At 46.3% G+C, this 17999-nt stretch overlaps 1 protein-coding gene across 1 annotated transcript in view; it reads right to left on the bottom strand.

Moving 5' to 3' along the window:
- GABRD (gamma-aminobutyric acid type A receptor subunit delta) overlaps window positions 1-6573 on the bottom strand; it is a 40078-nt gene extending 33505 nt beyond the window's left edge. The window contains exon 1 of the mRNA XM_090024363.1: window positions 6375-6573. Coding sequence (XP_089880489.1) covers window positions 6375-6442 — 68 coding nt within the window. The 5' untranslated portion in view covers window positions 6443-6573. The remainder of the gene's footprint in view (window positions 1-6374) is intronic.
- Window positions 6574-17999: the final 11426 nt, after the last annotated feature.

Raw genomic sequence — 17999 nt, 5'->3', positions numbered from 1 at the left:
TATGGGGCATGTCTACACAAGACACTTAATGTGCAGTAGACTAAGTCTATTGCACATTAGTGTGTCACAACAAAAGCCGTGCTAATGCACAGTATAATTAGTCTACTGTTACTGTATGTACATTGTCACAAAAAGATTGTGTGCCTTTGCTACTGTGCAGTGGCACCAGCTACTGTGCACTAATGTAGTACCTCATACTAGAGGTACTAAACTTAATGTGCAGTAGCAAAGGTGCATTAACACACGTGTAGATGCGCCCACGAAGTTTAATCTATAGGGAGTTTTATCGAAAATTCCCCAGTGCAATATAGAACAGATTTTTAAAGAAAGTCTCAGTTTTTAAAAAAGCCTTCAGGTCACATCATCAGCTGATGCAAATCACCATAGCTAATCAGGATAATACTGAAGTCAGTGGGCACATCTACATGTGCAAATGCTGAGGAGTGAGTAAATTACTCAAGAGTAAACCCACCTAAGGCAGGCATCTACATGTGCAGGGATGTGGGAGCAGATCAGCTGCTTTTGACAGCAATCTACTTCTGCCCCCATTGGCCCTGCACCAGCCTCCTGCACCAGCCAGGGGGATCTCTAGGCTCTCCTTTGGTTCTAGCCCAGGGGCTGGCAGGGAGCATGGGACAGGAAATGGCTGTCTTTTGGTGGGGGGCTGGGAGCTGCCCACCACTGGAGCCAAGGTGGGGACAATGCCCCACTAACTCAGCAGCAAGAAGCTCCTGGCCCCAGCTCTCCAGTCAGGGGCAGGGGGCTTGGAAAGAGTTGCAGGGAAGAGGCAGGTCCAAGCTCCCTGCCCTTATCCACTAGTGGGGCAGCTAGCAGTATGTCCCCAGCTGTGGGGGTTCCCCACCCAGCCAAGGGCTAGCTGCTAGCTACCTCACCAAAGGATCAGGGCAGGGGAATAGGACCTGCCCCTCCTCTGCAGCTCTTTCCAAGCCCCATGCCTCGATTGCCTGATTGGGGCACAGGGCTGGGAAAAATCTGCAGGGCTTGAACCTGCCCCTGACCGGAACAGTTTCTGGCCAGCCCCGGGCTGCACAGGGAAGTCTGCATGTGCAGCCCAGAGCTGGCTGGGGACTGCGTGAAACAGGACAGTTACTAGCCACCTTCAGGCTGCATGTGCAGACTTTCACGTGCAGGCTGGGTCTGGCCAGGAACTGTCCCACTCAGGGGCATGTCCCAGCCAGCTCCAGGCTGAGCAGGGAACTCTCCCCATGCACGAAGCTTCCCGCCCAATGGCAGAGCAGGGGCTGGGATATTGTTCGCTGCTACCAGGGCAGGGGGACATCGTCTCCACCCAGGCTCTGATGGCAGAGCCCACCCCAGCAGCAGGCAAGTCCTGGGGGCAGAGAGCAATCTCCTGTCCCCTGCTGCCCAGCTAACGAGGAGTAAATTTGCTTCTGGTTGACCACCTACACATGCCGTTCTGCACAGTAATTACTCAGCTGTTAATTTAGTACTTGCATTTGCAGATAGCATGTTAACTGCTGAGTAGAGGAAATTACTGCACAGTAAGGGTCAGCACACGTAGACAAAAGTGTTTCATGTAGATGCACCCCTTGACCATATAGGAAACTTCCAGCTGGAGTGACATACATTGCAGAGCCTTTTTGCATGGCATAGTAGTCTGCCATTTGAGTGAAGAGAGAGGGGATGACAGAGAGAGCAACAAGGCCAAAGTATCTCTTACTACTCCCTTTGAAGACCCTTTTGCGGGGATACACCAGCACCAAATTTATACCAATCCACAGGCCCCAAATCAGCATGGAGAGTAGCAAACACTAATGCAGCACATAAACTGGAAGATTATCTTTAGAAGGCAGTGCTATAGCCCCATAGTATGCCTGCCCCAGTGCTATGGACTTCCCTCTACCTGACACCAGTTTTTAGGACTGTGTGAAGAATTTGTTTTACCCTTAATGAGCAGGGAGTGATAACCTGTGGAGATATTATCAGTGCATTTTACATAGAAACATGAGGACTGACATAGAAATACAAGTTGGGGAGGATTTACATCCAAGCAATAAGGATGGGAAGAAAGGGAGCTCTCTCAACCTTTAGTTGATTCAGCAGCTTCACTTCTTGACCTAAGCTGCTGTATAGTGTTGGTCTGTAGTGAAAGGGACTTTATACATTTATAAAACTGCAGGACCTTGCTACAGCATGCAATGAAAAAATAGCTTATCTTTATCCTGCATGAAGCTGAAGAAGGGGTCAAGTTGATTAAAGAGCAGTAAGCTCATGAATACCAGTATTACCCTTTCTGTAAAGCTCTCTGCAAGCTGTAGATCAAGACAAGGTTTTTTTAACTCTCACCTGCAGCCTTTTACTCTCACCTTTTCAGGGCAATGGCTGCATTATCCGAAGTATGCCATATTTCCGTTGCTTGAACTTCAGTGCAATTGGAAGCTTAATATTTTGTTTAATACTTTCTTAATAATTTGTTTAAATAATGAATAAATACCTATTTTTTCTCCATAGTCAGACAAAAGGATTTAGTCATCTATAAATACAGAGGAAGTTAATTTTGCAGTTGCTTATATAATCTAAGAAAAGCTCTTTTGTGCCTAACAAGTCTGTTCTTGACATCAGTCAGGGAAAGAAACTCTTTCAAATGAGATTTCCAGGAAATGCATCTCTTCTAGAACTAAAAGCACAACCACTTGTTGGAATGTGAGGAATATTTGCCCCTTGCTCTTTCCTATCCAGATGATGCCTTCCTTTGGAGAGCTAAAGAACCAAAGCACTCTCACTAATGGAGCATGCTTAGAGAAGGCATGTCTATCAACTGGAATAGCACTAATTCTGAGTAGACCTTTCCAGATAGTGAGATAGTGTACATTCTTTACCCTCTCCAGGCACATTCCTTGACCATTTTAAGTGAAAAGACCTATTAAATAATTCAGTTAATCCAGGCAGAAGGGTAGACTTTATGAAAGAATCTCTTAATCTAGACATTGACATCGGCATAAGTCCTTTTGGAGAATTCACATGCTAGTCTATTGAATGAGTGGCTGTAAGTGATGTGGTGTTTTGGGATGAATTTCTTTCCTTTTGCTGCCATTTTTTCAGAAGACCAATATCCCATTCAGAGCATTGTCAATGCCACCAATGCCATTTTTTTCTTGCTAAAAGCTCTTTAAAGATTAAGTGGGGTCAGTGAATGATCTGGCCTGTATCAGGCTCCAATATTGTCTAGAGCAATATGTCTTTTACATCTGCCATCCTCCAGTCTAAGTGAAACTCACTGTAAATATGTTCTATAATTTAAAATGTAATTGGAAGGCATTAGGCTTGTTTCATGGCAATCTTATGAATGTAAAAGCCCTTATTTCTGTTTCTCTGTGAGTTTTAAACAACATAAAGTAGTCTACTCTTTGCATATATTTCACATTTTAAAGCTTTTTTCTTGACTAGGAGTAAAAGATTGAAAGATATACATTGCAAAGAATAGCTAATTATGTACAAGTAGACAAGGATCATGTTTGAAACTGCAGAATTCAAAAACAGGTATGAAAAAATGATGCTTCTATTGCCAATTAGAGAATTACAAGGTATTTCCCCAGTGTTATGGAATCAGGGGCTTATGAACTCTTAAGGATAATTCCTATAAATAGTAGTAGGATTAAGCACTGCACCTGAATCTCTCCCAGCAAGAGAGAATAGATTTGACTAGGTTTTCTTTAGAAAATCTCAGTCATTATTATTGATGTATATTAAGGTAGTGACTACTATGTACCAAGTTTTGCCCAAGCAGCAGTTCGGGCCCTAAAGAGTTTGCAGGTCAATAAATGCCAATTTTCCAACAGTCTCTTTCCCTCAGAATTACCCATCCAAAATTTCATAATAAATTTGGTAAGCTAAAGTTAACCCAGGTCTAAGTGGTGCATCTCCAGTGACCTTCAGGCTGAGTCTGGCCCATTGACTCATGTGAAATAGCACGTGTTCCAGAGAAACTTCTTCAATTAGTCTTTTTTAAGAGAAGTCCAACAGGGTTCACAAACTACAATGGTTGGCATACTACATGTGTTCTGTTCTTCCCAGCGTGACAAAAAATGTAAAAAATAACAGTAATTTTAGCATGTTACACAAAAGTTAATCCTCAAGAAGCCTCAATTTGTCCTGAGGAATGTAGGCAGGCAAGGTTCTTTGAGTAGATGTGATATCTTTTATTAGACCAACTGAGTAGTTGGGGGGGAAATGTCTCGGCAAGCTTTCGGGTGCAGTCACCCTAGGATCATCTAAACTCCACCTCCTTTTGAATAACCCCTTGGACACTCCTGCTGTCACTGGGCATGTCTACATGTGCTTTAAGGCACTTTTCTAATGCACACTAAATTTAGTATCTCTAATGTGAGGTACTAAACAAATGAGCATTAGGCTGCCTTAATGTGCAGTAATGAATGCACAGCTTTTAAGTGACACTTAATGCAGTAGCCTATTTTACTGTGCATTATTAGCATAATCAAACTTTCTTATGTGACACTTTAACGTACAGTAAAATAGGCTACTGTGCATTAAAGCACATGTGTAGACATGCCTATTATGCTCTAGGTATATTATATTTTAAAACCAAAATTCGATCACTAAATGGAAATGTAACTATTGACAGAATTTTACATTGTCAACTCAGTGAACAAAACTACTCGTAAAAGATGCCCGTATTAAAACCCCTTCTCCTGTATAAACCAGATTGCATCTGTGTATTCTGACAATGAGCGTGCAAAAGAACAAGAAAGGCACAAAGGTTCAGCCCCTCAAAGGTTGAGCTTTTTCACATTCAAGAGACATATGCCAGTCCAACTGATCAGAACAAGATACTGAGGTTATAAGTCAGTACCACTGGTTACCCTACATAAAACTTAAGTGCATTTGCCCAGGAGCCTCAGTCGTGCAATCCCCCAGGTTGCTCAATAGTAAGGCTTTGGTGGGCTAATGCAAAATACACACTTCTAAAATGTTTTCTTTGATGGTTTTTAAGCCAAAGATAGTGTTGTTGTTGAGCTGTTCAATGAGAAAAAGGAATGACACTGCAGAGAGGGAGTTTTCTATTTCCAAGCATTCTGCTGGCAAATGTGGTAGCGCTAGGAATTGTCTTTAAAACTCAGAGCCTGTTCCAAAGCCCATTGAAACTGAGACTTCCTTTGATTTCAATGGGCTTTGGATCAGGTTCTAAGCAAACACAATGAAAACCACTTTCCACTCTGTTTTAAATATAGGTTCAATAACAGAAGATCAGCTTTAGTATCCACACACTTTATTTGCCTGATATATACAACCGTGAAATTCTTTTCCTTTTCCAGCCCTAAAGCCAACTGGAAACAGCTTTCAAGCCCATTATATTGAGTCCCACTCTCTCCACCTGTGCCAACCTTCACTAGTTTTACGGTGGCCACCAAAAAACTGAGGAAGGAAGATTTTCATTACTTACAAACTTTGGTTCCAATACTGTGAACATTTACACGTACAAGGCATTTTACTCTTGTGTTTAGTTCCATTAACTCAATGGGACTACACATACGAGGAAAGTTACACCCTGGTTTGTTTCCAGGATTGAATCCTTTCCTTCTCTGTAGGGTTTACAAATGACCTACCAGAAGAAAAAGGTTGTCCCCTGAGCTTTCAGAAGACTGCACAACACTAAAAAAGCCACCTTTTGGTGGAAGCCTTTTGCTTTGGGCCATTTTAGATAAATCACTAACATTATTTGAACACCAAATATGAAATCCAAAAAGCAAAGCAGCATTTTCTTTGCATTTCCACTCCCCTGCCTCAAAATACATACATCTCTAACAAACAATTCATCACTATTGTGTAGCTGGAGGAAGAAGGCCAAGTAACTAAGCAATTAATCCAGTAATAAAATAATGTATGTAAGAAATTATACGTTGCACATATCCAGGCAGTTGCTAAGCCTGGAAACAGACCTTGAAGTCACAGGCTGAGAAGCGTAATTGCTAAAATAATAAGAATACTTGTGGGTGTATACTGCACCTTCCGGCCACTGACCGCCCTGGGTGACCGGGGGAGCTGGGACACAAATTCCAGGCCAGGGACTATTTTCAACCCCAGGTGAAACCAGGGGGTTGCTTGTGCATCCAGGCACGGCCGGCGGAAACCTGCCGCAGGACAGGGGCAATGCCTGAGCTGTGCGTGAACCACCTAGGCCACTTCCTCCCAGACAGCCAGGCGTGGGCAAGCGGGTCTCGCTTCGCCTCTGCCCCCTCCCTGAAACCATCACGCCCGCGCGGGAGGACCCGTGCCGGGGGGAGCTCGGTGCCCAGGCAGGGGATGCGTGGCTCGGCTGCCCCGTCCCATCGCCGAGCTCCCCGGCGCGCCAACTTCCCGCGCCGCCCCCGTACCTGATGCCGGCGTGCTGGTGGGCGCAGAGCAGGACCAGGGGCGGCAGGACCCAGGCGAGCAGGTCCATGGCAGCCCCGCGCACTAGACAGCGCCCCGGGCTGCCCGGCTCCGCGGCGCTGCCATCCTCGGCGGCGGCTCGGCGGGACGCGGCGCGCCGGGAGCCGGGCGCGGGCAGCGGGGCAGCCGCGGCTGCTCCGGGCAGAGCCTCCTCCGCGCCAAGCCGAAAATAACGCGCGGGCTGAGAGATGCGCTCGTACCGCGCGCGGGAGGCGGCGAGCTGCGGGTGCTCGTCGCAGCCCAGACGTGCCCCCGGGCCAGAGGAAGCCGGATCCGGACCGGGGGCCCGGCCAGGGGGTGGCTCTTCGGAGGGGTGCCCGGGCGGGAGTTGTGTCCTGCGGGCGCGGAGCCGCGCGGCCGCCCCCGCTCGAGCGGCGCAAGCCGGGGCCCGCCCCTGCAGCGCGCGGCTCGGCGGGGAAGCAGTTTGGAGAAAGGGGGGAGCTGCTCTTCACTGCAAGCGGGGCACACGGCGGCAGAGAAAGCATGGAAGGCAGAGCAAGGCTCTGGCACAGGCCCCCCTTCTCCGCCGGTCCCAAGGGGCTCCCCGAAACCGAAACTTTTCTGTAACCCGCACGAACTGATCTCGGAAGAATCCGCACCCGACCGCCCAAAGCTCGAGGGCCAGCTGGAGCACAAAGACCACAGGGACATGTCCCTGGCTGCAAACTGGCTAGGGCAGATGGCTACAAGGGGTCGGTTCACTAGACACGGGTGTCCAGGATGCTGTTGGGACGTTTGGTCCTGTCTCTATTTACCAAGCAAACTAGTGGTATTCCTCCATGCCCTCCGCTTTCGGGGGCCGCTTGGTCCAGAACGGTGGTGCTGGCATCTGCCCAGAGGCGAAGAATACCAACCAAACCCCACCACTTGAAAGACTCTGGATCGCAGAGCGGTGACAGGCAGAAATGAACAGACAACATCCTGATACTTCAGTTGGATGTGTCTCCAAATGAAAGGATGTTTTGGGGAGGGTGGCTGGTGAACATCTTCTGTGTTCCTGATTTCACAGTTTAAGGATAATATTTTAAATACATAATGATAGGGAAGCAGATAACAGCTCCGAAGAGATTGAGGAGGAGACTATTTAGCTATCCATCCATCCCCACATGTGGGGGCAGGGAGATTATGTAGGAATAATATGGCTTTCAGTTTTCTTTCTCTGGTGTTTTTTCCCTTTCTCTGTAAATTTCAATTGTCATATTCTGCAGCTAATGCGTGCTACGGAGGAGAACTCCTAAATGTTCACTTTAATGGTTGGCTGTGTGACTTCAGCTGTTTTTAAAAAAACTGTTGAAAGCAACTTATGATGGAGGGTGATGAGAGAAATCTAAAGATGCCTTTATGCAATCTGCACAGTGAGACTGGAACAGGATGATTTGTACTGGGGTTGATACATCTCTATAGCTTAAAAGACAGGTTTACATCTTTCAGACTTTGTCCACTTTAAAGTTTCCTGTTTTTCCTTCCTTTACACATGCCTGTCTATCTGCTGTTCAAACTGTGGTGTTTTGCTTCTTCCCTTGGTTAGACAGCTGCCACTTGATTATTTTACTAGTAAAATGGGCATACAATTAAATGTATTTCTCATAGGAACACACCTGTTACAATAACAAAAATCAGCCTATGCAAATACATGGAATACAATACATTTCTGTGTCAAAGGATTATTAGCATCGTGTGTTCTTAAAAGATGAATGCTTCTATAATTTGGCCATCGTAAGTTAAAATAGGCTAAACTATTTAACTGAGTGGAATCATCTAAAGGAACCATTGTTGAAAAAAAGAAAGTTGTATTTCTTTCTACACCTGCTATTCTTGGAGCACTCGGTTCACTTTAGGTTCCTTACACCATTTAAAATGGTCATTTCTGATTTTGGCTGTGGTGTTGCATGATAAATGTAAGAACAGGTAACTGTTTGCTTGCTCTTAATTCTTCTGTTTTGCATTCTAATTTATCAACCCAGAATAGGAAGGGACAGATTAATTTCTTGTTCAAACCACTGACCCAAATAGCTTCAGTGGGAACGTACACGTTTCACAATTGCAGCTTCTAATCTTTGTACACAAGCTACAATATGACAAACTGATCTGCACAGGTGCAAAAAACATTCATTGCACTGGGTCTGTATGGGGATGATGGCCCATTGGCTGAGATCACCTTGGAGGATCGGTAGCTTTTAATCTCACCCTGAATAAGAAAAACGTCTGGTGGGTGAGTAAATTTTTCCACTATCATCATGGTAGGGCAATTAGGTTTTGTGCTTGATCTAGCAAATTCTCCTGACAATTTTGCAAGGCTGATTTGCCAGGCAGCTTATGTCTTCTCCTTGACTGAGAAAAGTCATGGTCTATGTCGCATTCCTTAAGCATATGCATAACACTACCCATGTCAGCAGTTCACATTGCGTCAATGTGGCTGAAAACTTTTCCTGTACATTGATTTGAAGATGGGCAGATACCACCTATTTATCTTAGTATTTTTGTCACAGTTTTCTGCATACTAATTCCTATTTAGGCAGATGAGATTTTTCCTCTTTTTTGATATTTTCCCCTAGTACCAGTGTTAATGATCCCTACTAGAAGCAGGGGAAGGGGAGAATTAAGATAAGAATTTTCAACAATAGATTTCATTTCAGCAGTCCCTGTAGGACTATCCCAAGCCCTTCACAGTTACTGGTAGATTAAATTACTTAATGATAGAAAATTAAAACAATTAAGATCACTAATAAAATAAAATAAAAATAAGCCCCCAAATCTCTCTCATCTAATCCTCTTGAAAATAATTAAATTTTTTTGTTAGCTATGGGGTTGCATCTGTCACATATTCTTAAAAACATGGTCCATGGCACTAAATCTTTCTTAAGCAGTTTTGTCACCCTACTGTACTTCAATCTGGAGACACCAACTTTTATAAAAATAACTACACTATGGGTTTGGCCTTGTATACAGAGTTCATGCTGATCGTCAGAGACCTCATCAGATTAAGTTAAACATTGCCCAAATTTGGACTCAGCTTGGACTTGGGCAATTTGGCACATCCCTCCATGGCTGCTGCTCATTCTGTATGTAAAACCGCAAGAAAATTGGCAGAGCAGCTTGGTCCAAAACAGGACCACCAATATGCTGCTGCTATAAAGCTCTAGATTTCTGCCTCATCTGTTAAGACTGTAAACAGTGTAAACTTGACTGACGAAACCAAGTCCACACCTGAACAATCAGGAGAAACGTGGAACATTTTGGGATTTTCTTCAAGGTTTTTGTCTCTCTCTAGCTCAGTGATTCTCAGCCAAGGTGCTGGGGCACCTTGGGGTGCCTTGAGATCCTTTCAAGGGTACCATGTTGTGCCGCACAGTGTTGGCACTGTCAAGTGATTCATGAATTAAACCTAGAGTCTTCACATAAGACTCCATAGTGTTAGAAACATTATGACCTATTGTGATCTTTTTGAATTCTTTGCAACAGAAGAATTGCTTTAGTATTTTGCTCTAGTAAAAAAAGTGAAAACTAAGAGCTTCTATTTTCCAAAGGTGTTGCCAGCATATCACAAGGTACCTCATATCTATCAAGGGGTGCCTCAAGGCTAAAAAGGTTAAGAACCAGTGGTGTAATAGATAGACAGGGTTTATAACTTGGAAGTCATTTTTCATCATGTCCCAAACACAAGAAACCCAGATTTCAGCAGTAGCTAGGATTTTTCATCTCTAAAACAGCTGAAGTTTGTAGTCTTTCCCCGACTGCAGTGATCATGCCTGTGTGACTGTTACTGTAAAGTGCCTGATATTGCTGAAATGCACATAGGATATTTTTTGTAGAAGAAAGTTGTCAGATCTTTGTAATCTGAGGATTTTAAGAATATATGTGAGAGAGAACATGCTACTTTAATTCTTTTTTAAAAGTTAAATCTGCATTATCTTATGATCCTAATGAATCTTTTCCAAAGAATGACAGGAGATTTCACTTCCATCAGTCAGGCAAACATGTCTAATTATCTCATACAATTTTTAGAGGCAAAAATGTACCACATAGTTAATTAGTTTCACTCTCCCACGACTCCACATGAGCAGCTAGTGAAAGACTGTTATGCCAGTGTCTCCAAATGTCTCTAGATATATAAATTACACACATGTTCCTATTTTTATAAATGAAATTTCAAAATATCAATAACAGTCTTACCATACAAATATTTAGATTGTTAGGGTACTAAAGAAGGATCATCCCTAGCACTGAAGTCAGATCCTGTGGTCCTGTCAAGAGTAGGTCGTTTTTTATATAACAGAGCTTTCATCATCAAAATAAGCAACCATCTGGATATAAAGATATCTTCTAGATATGAGCTGCTGAGCTCTGCCTGTGCTCTGCAGACCTTGATAGTCCTTTTAGCTTGACAGAAACTCCTGTGTGCTTTGCACTTGCCACTTAGCCTTCCCTCAAATTTACCTGTTGCTAACAAATTACTGCTTTGTGATATTGGTTAGGAAGACAACGGAATGAAACTTCCATTTTTTAATGCTAAACTGTTTGTGTTGTTATCGTCTCCTCTCATCCTATGCAACCTATTTGTCTCTTCTGTACACTTACTGCACCCTGCCTGACACCTCCCCAATAAACCCTAAAGACGGTTATAGATCTGTACAACGCTTTCACACAACAGGGTCTTCCTAATTGACCAGTGCTCTTAAATGCTGCCATAATAAAACCATTGATAATAGAGACATTTTCCATTGGCGATACACATTGATACATTAAGAGTGTTTTCCTGAATAATGTGCCGCAATTTCATTTTGTGAAGGATCACTTTTACAAAATGTATCGGAAGCGTTGTAGTTGTCAACCTCAGTATTTTAAGTAGTAGGCAGTATACTTAGCTCCTGATATCAAATTCCAAGCAAGAGTGTGCAGGCGCTGGAACGCAGCTTTGTCCCAGCTTTGGACCATGCTGTCACCACCACTGCAAAATCCCAGCCCTGGAGCAACTCCCTGCCCAGCTGCATGTCCTGCCAGCGCTGGTGGGGCCAGCCTCCATGGAAACCATGTCCTGTGCTGTCACGGCACTGCCATTACTGGGGTCTCCCTGGAAACCAGCCGAAGCGATGTGGGCAGGGGCTGCTGGGAAATGGGAGTCTGGATGCTGGCCAGATCTGGCTTGTTGCCCACCCCTGTATTAGGTGCTATCTGGCACCTGTTCTGGCAGTTTTAGCAAGAAGGCCATACCAAAAAATGAACAATTTTGTGTTACATTGCAAACCAGCAGAATGTGGAAAGCTAGCAAGGCTGATGCCCATGCTGACCCTGTTGTGTAGTGTGGGGGAGGAGGGGAGCAGGTGGCCCCCAAAACCCCACGCCCCGTCGCTAAACAGCCTGTGTTATGCCCCTCGGCACAAATTGCCAGGGCGGGAACACCCATTGTCCACAGGTGTGTCTGGAGGAAAGCCCCGAGGCAGTTCCGTCCACTATAAAGGAGACACCGAAGGCGGCTGGAGAGGAGGAACCAGAAGCGAGTGGCAGTGGTGCAGATGTCGGCGGGAGCACCCGGGGGCGGGCAAAGGTAGCCCGGAGGCACGGGAGGACCTTCTGGGGTAAGGGCAAACCCCAATGAGACCCAGGATCCGGGAAGGAACAGCCCCAGCGCAGACACTGACAGTTCTGGGCCAGTGAGCCCGGCTTGGCTCAGCAGGAGCCGGCGAGCCGTATTCCTTCTAACAGGGGGGCACTCGCAGCAGGGAAGGTGCCGCCGCTGCGACGGAGAGGGGCCAGTGGACCCCGCAAGCCCTGGAGCAAGTTGATTACTTAAACAGAAGCCTGAGGAGGGGTGTTAGCCACACAGCAGACAGGGAAAGACCGGGGAGGCCCGCAAAATGGTCCAGGTGGCCTCCAGGCTCTGGGGAATCCCTGGCTGTTAGCATTGAGTTGTTTTTGCCTGCTTTGATTTACGGATCCCGGGCATGATTTCCTGACAAGGAGGCTGAGCGGACTGTTGCTCAACACCATGGTGGTACGGGTGAGGGTGTAGGGGTGGAAGAGCCCTTGACCACGTAGGACCCCTAGGATCCAGGAGTCTCATCTGTGGACTGGCATGCACCGGATTATCAACACTGAACCAGGAGGTCATCAAAGTCATGGCAGGCGGTCTGGAGGCGTCCAGCCTGCAGAGGAGTGGCTCCGGGTAAAGTACCCTGAGGATGGTCCCCAAATCAGGGGGGTGGAGACTGCGGCAAGTAGCAGCATCATCAGACTCACCCCCTGATATGTAGATAATGAATTTCATTCTCCAGAGATCTGGTTATAGCACTTCTCCCCAGATGTGAAATATCTTCCAATTACTGAGCTGTGGAACCATGCCTTCATTCTGCAAGCCAAGCAGCTAGGCAAAGAGAGGCTGGGGGCAAAGCTTGGAAGGAGGAGTATTGCAGATGTTGCCTCATTACTGCCTCACATTCTCCAGGAGGAATATGCTGAGTTGTCAGTATAGGTTACCTCTGAGTTTTGGTTCTGGTTCCCTCTCCCCTTCCCTTTGGGATTTTAGAGAGGTTCTGCTGCCAGGGGACAAGACGGGGCCTTGAGAAACAGGAGGCATTGTGGGCACACAGGTATAGCATAGGTACAGGTAATACTTACATTTAGAAGAACCTAGGGGCCCACAATGACATCATGTCATTCTTCAACCCTGCATCCCACCCCCAGGAAAACAGACGGTTCTTCATCCTGTTTTAATCTTTACAAGGGTAAAATATGAATTAATATGTGAAGTCAAAACTCTATTAATGTATGGTATGGTTTTATAAAAGTCTGTGTGTATAAGTAAGTCTGGTAGAGGAAGGTAGACACCATCTACAAAAATATGTTCTTACTTTATATATGGTTCAATCCACCACTGTTTTTTGCCCAATGGAATAGACGGAGTCAGGAGCAGTCTAACCCTTCCTTCATCAGATACCACCACAAGTTTCTTATCTGATTGTTTATAAATTCTCTGCATTACTCAGTGATTCATCCAGTGCTGCCCTTATTCTGGATATATTTTTTTTCTGATCATAGCAATGAGTGTTTGCATTATGCCACTATCTAAGTTTTTAATAAAGTTCAGAGTTTGACCCACAGGATGAAACGTGTAGTCAGAGAGGCTATTCTAGCTAATCTTACATGAGACACCATGCAAGAATCTAGGCTTCTTCATTACTGTCACATCTTCCTGCGTAAGAGTTAGAAATCTCCATACATGAGTTTCTGTCACCTTGGAAACATTTAGAAAAGAAATGCTATCCCTATAAAGAAACACAGTATTTAGCCCTACAGAAAGCTGTATTGTCCATTTCTAATGAGCCAGAAATTAAAATGTCATGAGATGGGTATCTGTATCTTGTTTTCAGAGTTGCTACACTATCTTTGGGTGTGGTATAAATAATAATACTAATAACATGTATATAAGCTGTGTGATAGCAAAATAAGGGATGGCTGTAAATAAAGCAGGGTTGAGAGGAAAAGAATCCCTAACAGTATCCTCACTAATCTCATATGCCATGCAGACACAGTTCTCTAAGCACACAGCCATAGAAGATGGAATGAGAAAGGGGCATAAAGCAGCATGAAGAGAGACATAGGGCACATAGAGATGAGCTGCACGTGTGTAATGTTGGGTAAGAGGAGAATGCATGGTAAAAATGTACACGCTTTGAATGTCATGTGGGAGGACACTGGAAGTGAGTACAGTCTCAAAGATGGACAACAGCATGGATGAAGTGATGAAATGGTTAATGGTTACAGCAAAAGCCTGTGACTTAAGCAAACCTCCCTTCCCACAGATTCACTGTGTGATCTTAGACAAGATTCTTAGATTCAGGTCTAGAGAGGTGGTTAGATGCCTGAGTCCCCATGAAATAAAGTAGAGTTAGACCTCTGGATATTTTTGGGGATCTAGGTTTTGGGCTTGGTGGGCATTGACAGACATGCAGCTCCCTGGCCTAACTTGTGGTGCTTCACAGAAAGTGCCATGAATTAGACCAACCCTCCCCAACCCCACAGACTGTTGGGTAGGGGATTGAGCTTCAGTTTGAAACCAATCCAGCCAAGGAGCTTCTGTGCCTGCAGCTTCCCTCTGCTAGCCATGCCCCCTCCCTCCCAGCTCCAGTGCTGTTTGCGTGATGGGACGGGGGGGGGGGGGGAAGAGAGGGGAGGAAGCTCAGACTGGGGTTTGCCCAGTCTGTGCTACAGGGAGGTGGGGTGGATTGGCGCCCCCCACCTCAGGGGGACTCCAATCCAACCACCCCCACTCCAGTGCAGGCTGGGCAAACCCAGCCCAAGCTCCATCCCTTCCCTTTTTTCCCTTTCCCATCATGCAGACAGCACTGGGGGTAGGGCTGGGAGCTCAGCTGCCCAACCAGACAGAAATTAATGAAGATACTCTGCTTTGGAATGCCTTCATTTGAACCCTTGTATAGTGAGGGCTAATTTGTTGTACAATTGGAGACTTTTAAAATGCTCTTCAGCCATGCAGTTCTCTTAGGGCAGAGCTGTAGAGCATTTTCAAGGGCTGATCACACGACAAATATAACTTCTGTCTGTGCCCTATGTGCTTATATCCTTACCTGTAAAATGGGTTAATAACAGTACTGAGGCTTCCCATAGTTTTGAGGTGTATTTCATATTTTGAGGTGCTGAGATCTTATGAAAGTAAGAACCATGTAAGTTCTCAAGCTCAGAAAAAATGATTTTAGAGCAGAAAAATCTGAAGAATACAATATGAGGACTTGAGAGGGCACACAGGAGGAGGTTCAGATAGTTAAGTGGAGATATTGCTTCTTCATAACGTTCAATAAGGAGACTTAGCTTTTTGTTCCCCAGGCCCATTCCATCATAGAGACACCTTAACAAGCATAAAAATTCTTTCCAACAGATGGAAACCTCCTTCAGAGTGTCAATGTTTTCTTCAGTTATTTAAAGAGCTAATACTGGAGTCTATTAGGGCTTCTTTATATGAGCAGGTGAAGGCACAATGGGATCTAATGCCACACATTCATGGCAGGATGTGCAATTGTGGGATCATGTGTTAGATCCCATTGCACCTTTTCGCTAGTGCAGGAGGAGCATGATCCTGGGCTCCCCCTGCACTAGTAAGAAGCAAGCTCCTGCAGGTGGGATCCCCCTCAGCTGATAGGGCTACCAGCTACGGGAGCCCCCATGCACCCCTGGGCCTGGGAGACTGTAGCTGCTGTGATCTTCTAGCCATGGAATGCCCCATGTACCCCCAGAGCTGGAAGATCACAGAAACTGTGATTTCAAAGCTGCATTGGTGCCCCATCTAACCCCAGGGCTGGAAGAGGGAATTTGGTGCACAGGTGGTATTCTCTTCCATCCTACCAGTGAATGGACGCGGAAGACGGCATGAGAACTGCATCCGAGAGACCAACTGGCGGCTTCGGAATTGGTGTCTCGAGGCAGGCTTCGGCTTCCTGGACAATGACCCACACATTACAACGAGGGACATGCTCAGCTGGGATGGGCTTCACCTGTCCCCCAAAGGTAAGCGTGTGTTTTCTTCCAGGTTGGCGGATCTCCTCCGGCGGGCTTTAAACTAGGCTCGTCGGGGGGAGGGGAAGATGAGGGTGGGGGAGGCTGTGGACCACCAAACCAGGTGCCACCCACAAGGACAGCCCAGCCTGAAGAAAGAGAGCTTTGGGAACGTGAAAGACAGGGGGTGGACAGCAATACGGCACAGGTAAGGAACGGGAAGGTTAGAGACAAAAAGCCCTTTAGGACTTGGAGCGAGGGGGTAGCAAAAGCACCAGTCACAGGGCTCAAGTGCCTATATACTAATGCTAGGAGCATGGGGAACAAGCAGGATGAACTAGCGCTCCTGGTTGCACTAAATGACTACGACTTAGTGGGGCTGATGGAAACCTGGTGGGATCCATCCCACGACTGGGCGGTACATATTGAGGGCTATAGATTGTACAGAAAGGACAGAGTGGGGAAAAGGGGGGGAGGGGTTGCGCTCTATGTTAAGGAGCAATATACATCAACCCTCATCAAGACAGAATCAAAGGATGAGGAAGTAGAAGGACTGTGGGTTAGGCTACATGGGGGGCAAGGAGAAAAGGATTTGGTGGTAGGGGTCTGCTACAGACCCCCACATCAAGGGGAAGAAATAGATTTGGGGCTCCTGAGGCAACTCTCAGAGACCATAAAAGCTAAAGAGGCGGTGGTCATGGGGGACCTAAACTACCCGGACATCTGCTGGGAGACACAGACAGCAAAGTCCCACCGCTCACGCAGGTTTCTAACCTGTGTACAGGACCTCCACCTGACGCAGGAGGTACATGGTCCCACTAGGGGGAATGCCTTACTGGATCTGGTATTGGCAACGGGGGATGACATAGTAGGGGACCTACAGATCGGTAGCCATCTGGGGGACAGTGATCACCTAAAAGTCCAATTCAACATAAGGCGTCGAGTGGGTAAGGTAACCAGTAGGGTGAACGTGCTGGACTTTAGGAAAGCCGATTTCAGCAAACTCAGGCGATTAGTGAAGGATGCACTGCAGAGTAGTAGTTTTGAAATGATGGGAGCCCAAGAAGCGTGGCTGTGCCTTAAGGAAGCTATCCTTCGAGCACAAAGCGAGACGATCCCCGTGCGAGGTAAAAGAGGGAAAGGGGCCAGGAGGCTTCCCTGGCTGACCAGAGAAATCCAGGGCAGACTAAGGGCCAAAAGGGGAGCACATAAAAAGTGGAAACAGGGAGAGATCACCAAAGAGGAATATACCTCTTCTGCTCGTGCTTGTAGGGAGGCAGTTAGACAGGCCAAAGCTACCATGGAGCTGAGGATGGCAACCCAAGTAAAAGACAATAAGAAATTGTTTTTTAGATATATAGGGAGTAAAAGGAAGGCCCAGGGAGGAATAGGACCCCTGCTAAATGGGCAGAAACAATTGGTGACGGACAGAGGGGACAAGGCTGAACTCCTCAACGAGTTCTTCGCCTCAGTGTTCCTAAGTGAGAGGCATGACAAGTCTCTCCCTGGGAGTGTAGGGAGGCAGCAGCAAGGCACCAGACTTCCATGCGTGGACCCTGAGGTGGTGCAGGGTCACTTGGAGGAACTGGATGCCTTTAAGTCGGCAGGCCCGGATGAGCTCCATCCGAGGGTACTGAAGACACTGGCCGACATCATTGCAGAGCCACTGGCGGGAATATTTGAATGCTCGTGGCGCACGGGTCAAGTCCCAGAGGACTGGAAAAGGGCCAATGTGGTTCCCATTTTCAAGAAGGGGAGGAAGGAGGACCCGGGTAACTATAGGCCAGTCAGTCTCACCTCCATCCTTGGCAAAATCTTTGAGAAAATCATCAAGGCTCACATTTGTGAGAGCCCGGCAGGACAAATTATGCTGAGGGGAAACCAGCACGGGTTCGTGGCAGGTAGATCGTGCCTGACCAATCTAGTCTCTTTTTATGACCAGGTCACAAAACGCCTCGACGCAGGAGGAGGGGTGGATGTCGTATACTTGGACTTCAGGAAGGCCTTTGATACGGTATCCCACCCCATACTGGTGAACAAGTTAAGGGGCTGTGACTTGGATT

Source organism: Crocodylus siamensis, chromosome 12, assembly GCF_052110815.1.
Source record: "Crocodylus siamensis isolate JL-2025a chromosome 12, ASM5211081v1, whole genome shotgun sequence".
Classification (NCBI taxonomy): domain Eukaryota; kingdom Metazoa; phylum Chordata; order Crocodylia; family Crocodylidae; genus Crocodylus; species Crocodylus siamensis.
The sequence above is the reverse complement of the archived record's forward strand: the minus strand, read 5'-3'. Positions and strand labels throughout refer to the sequence as shown.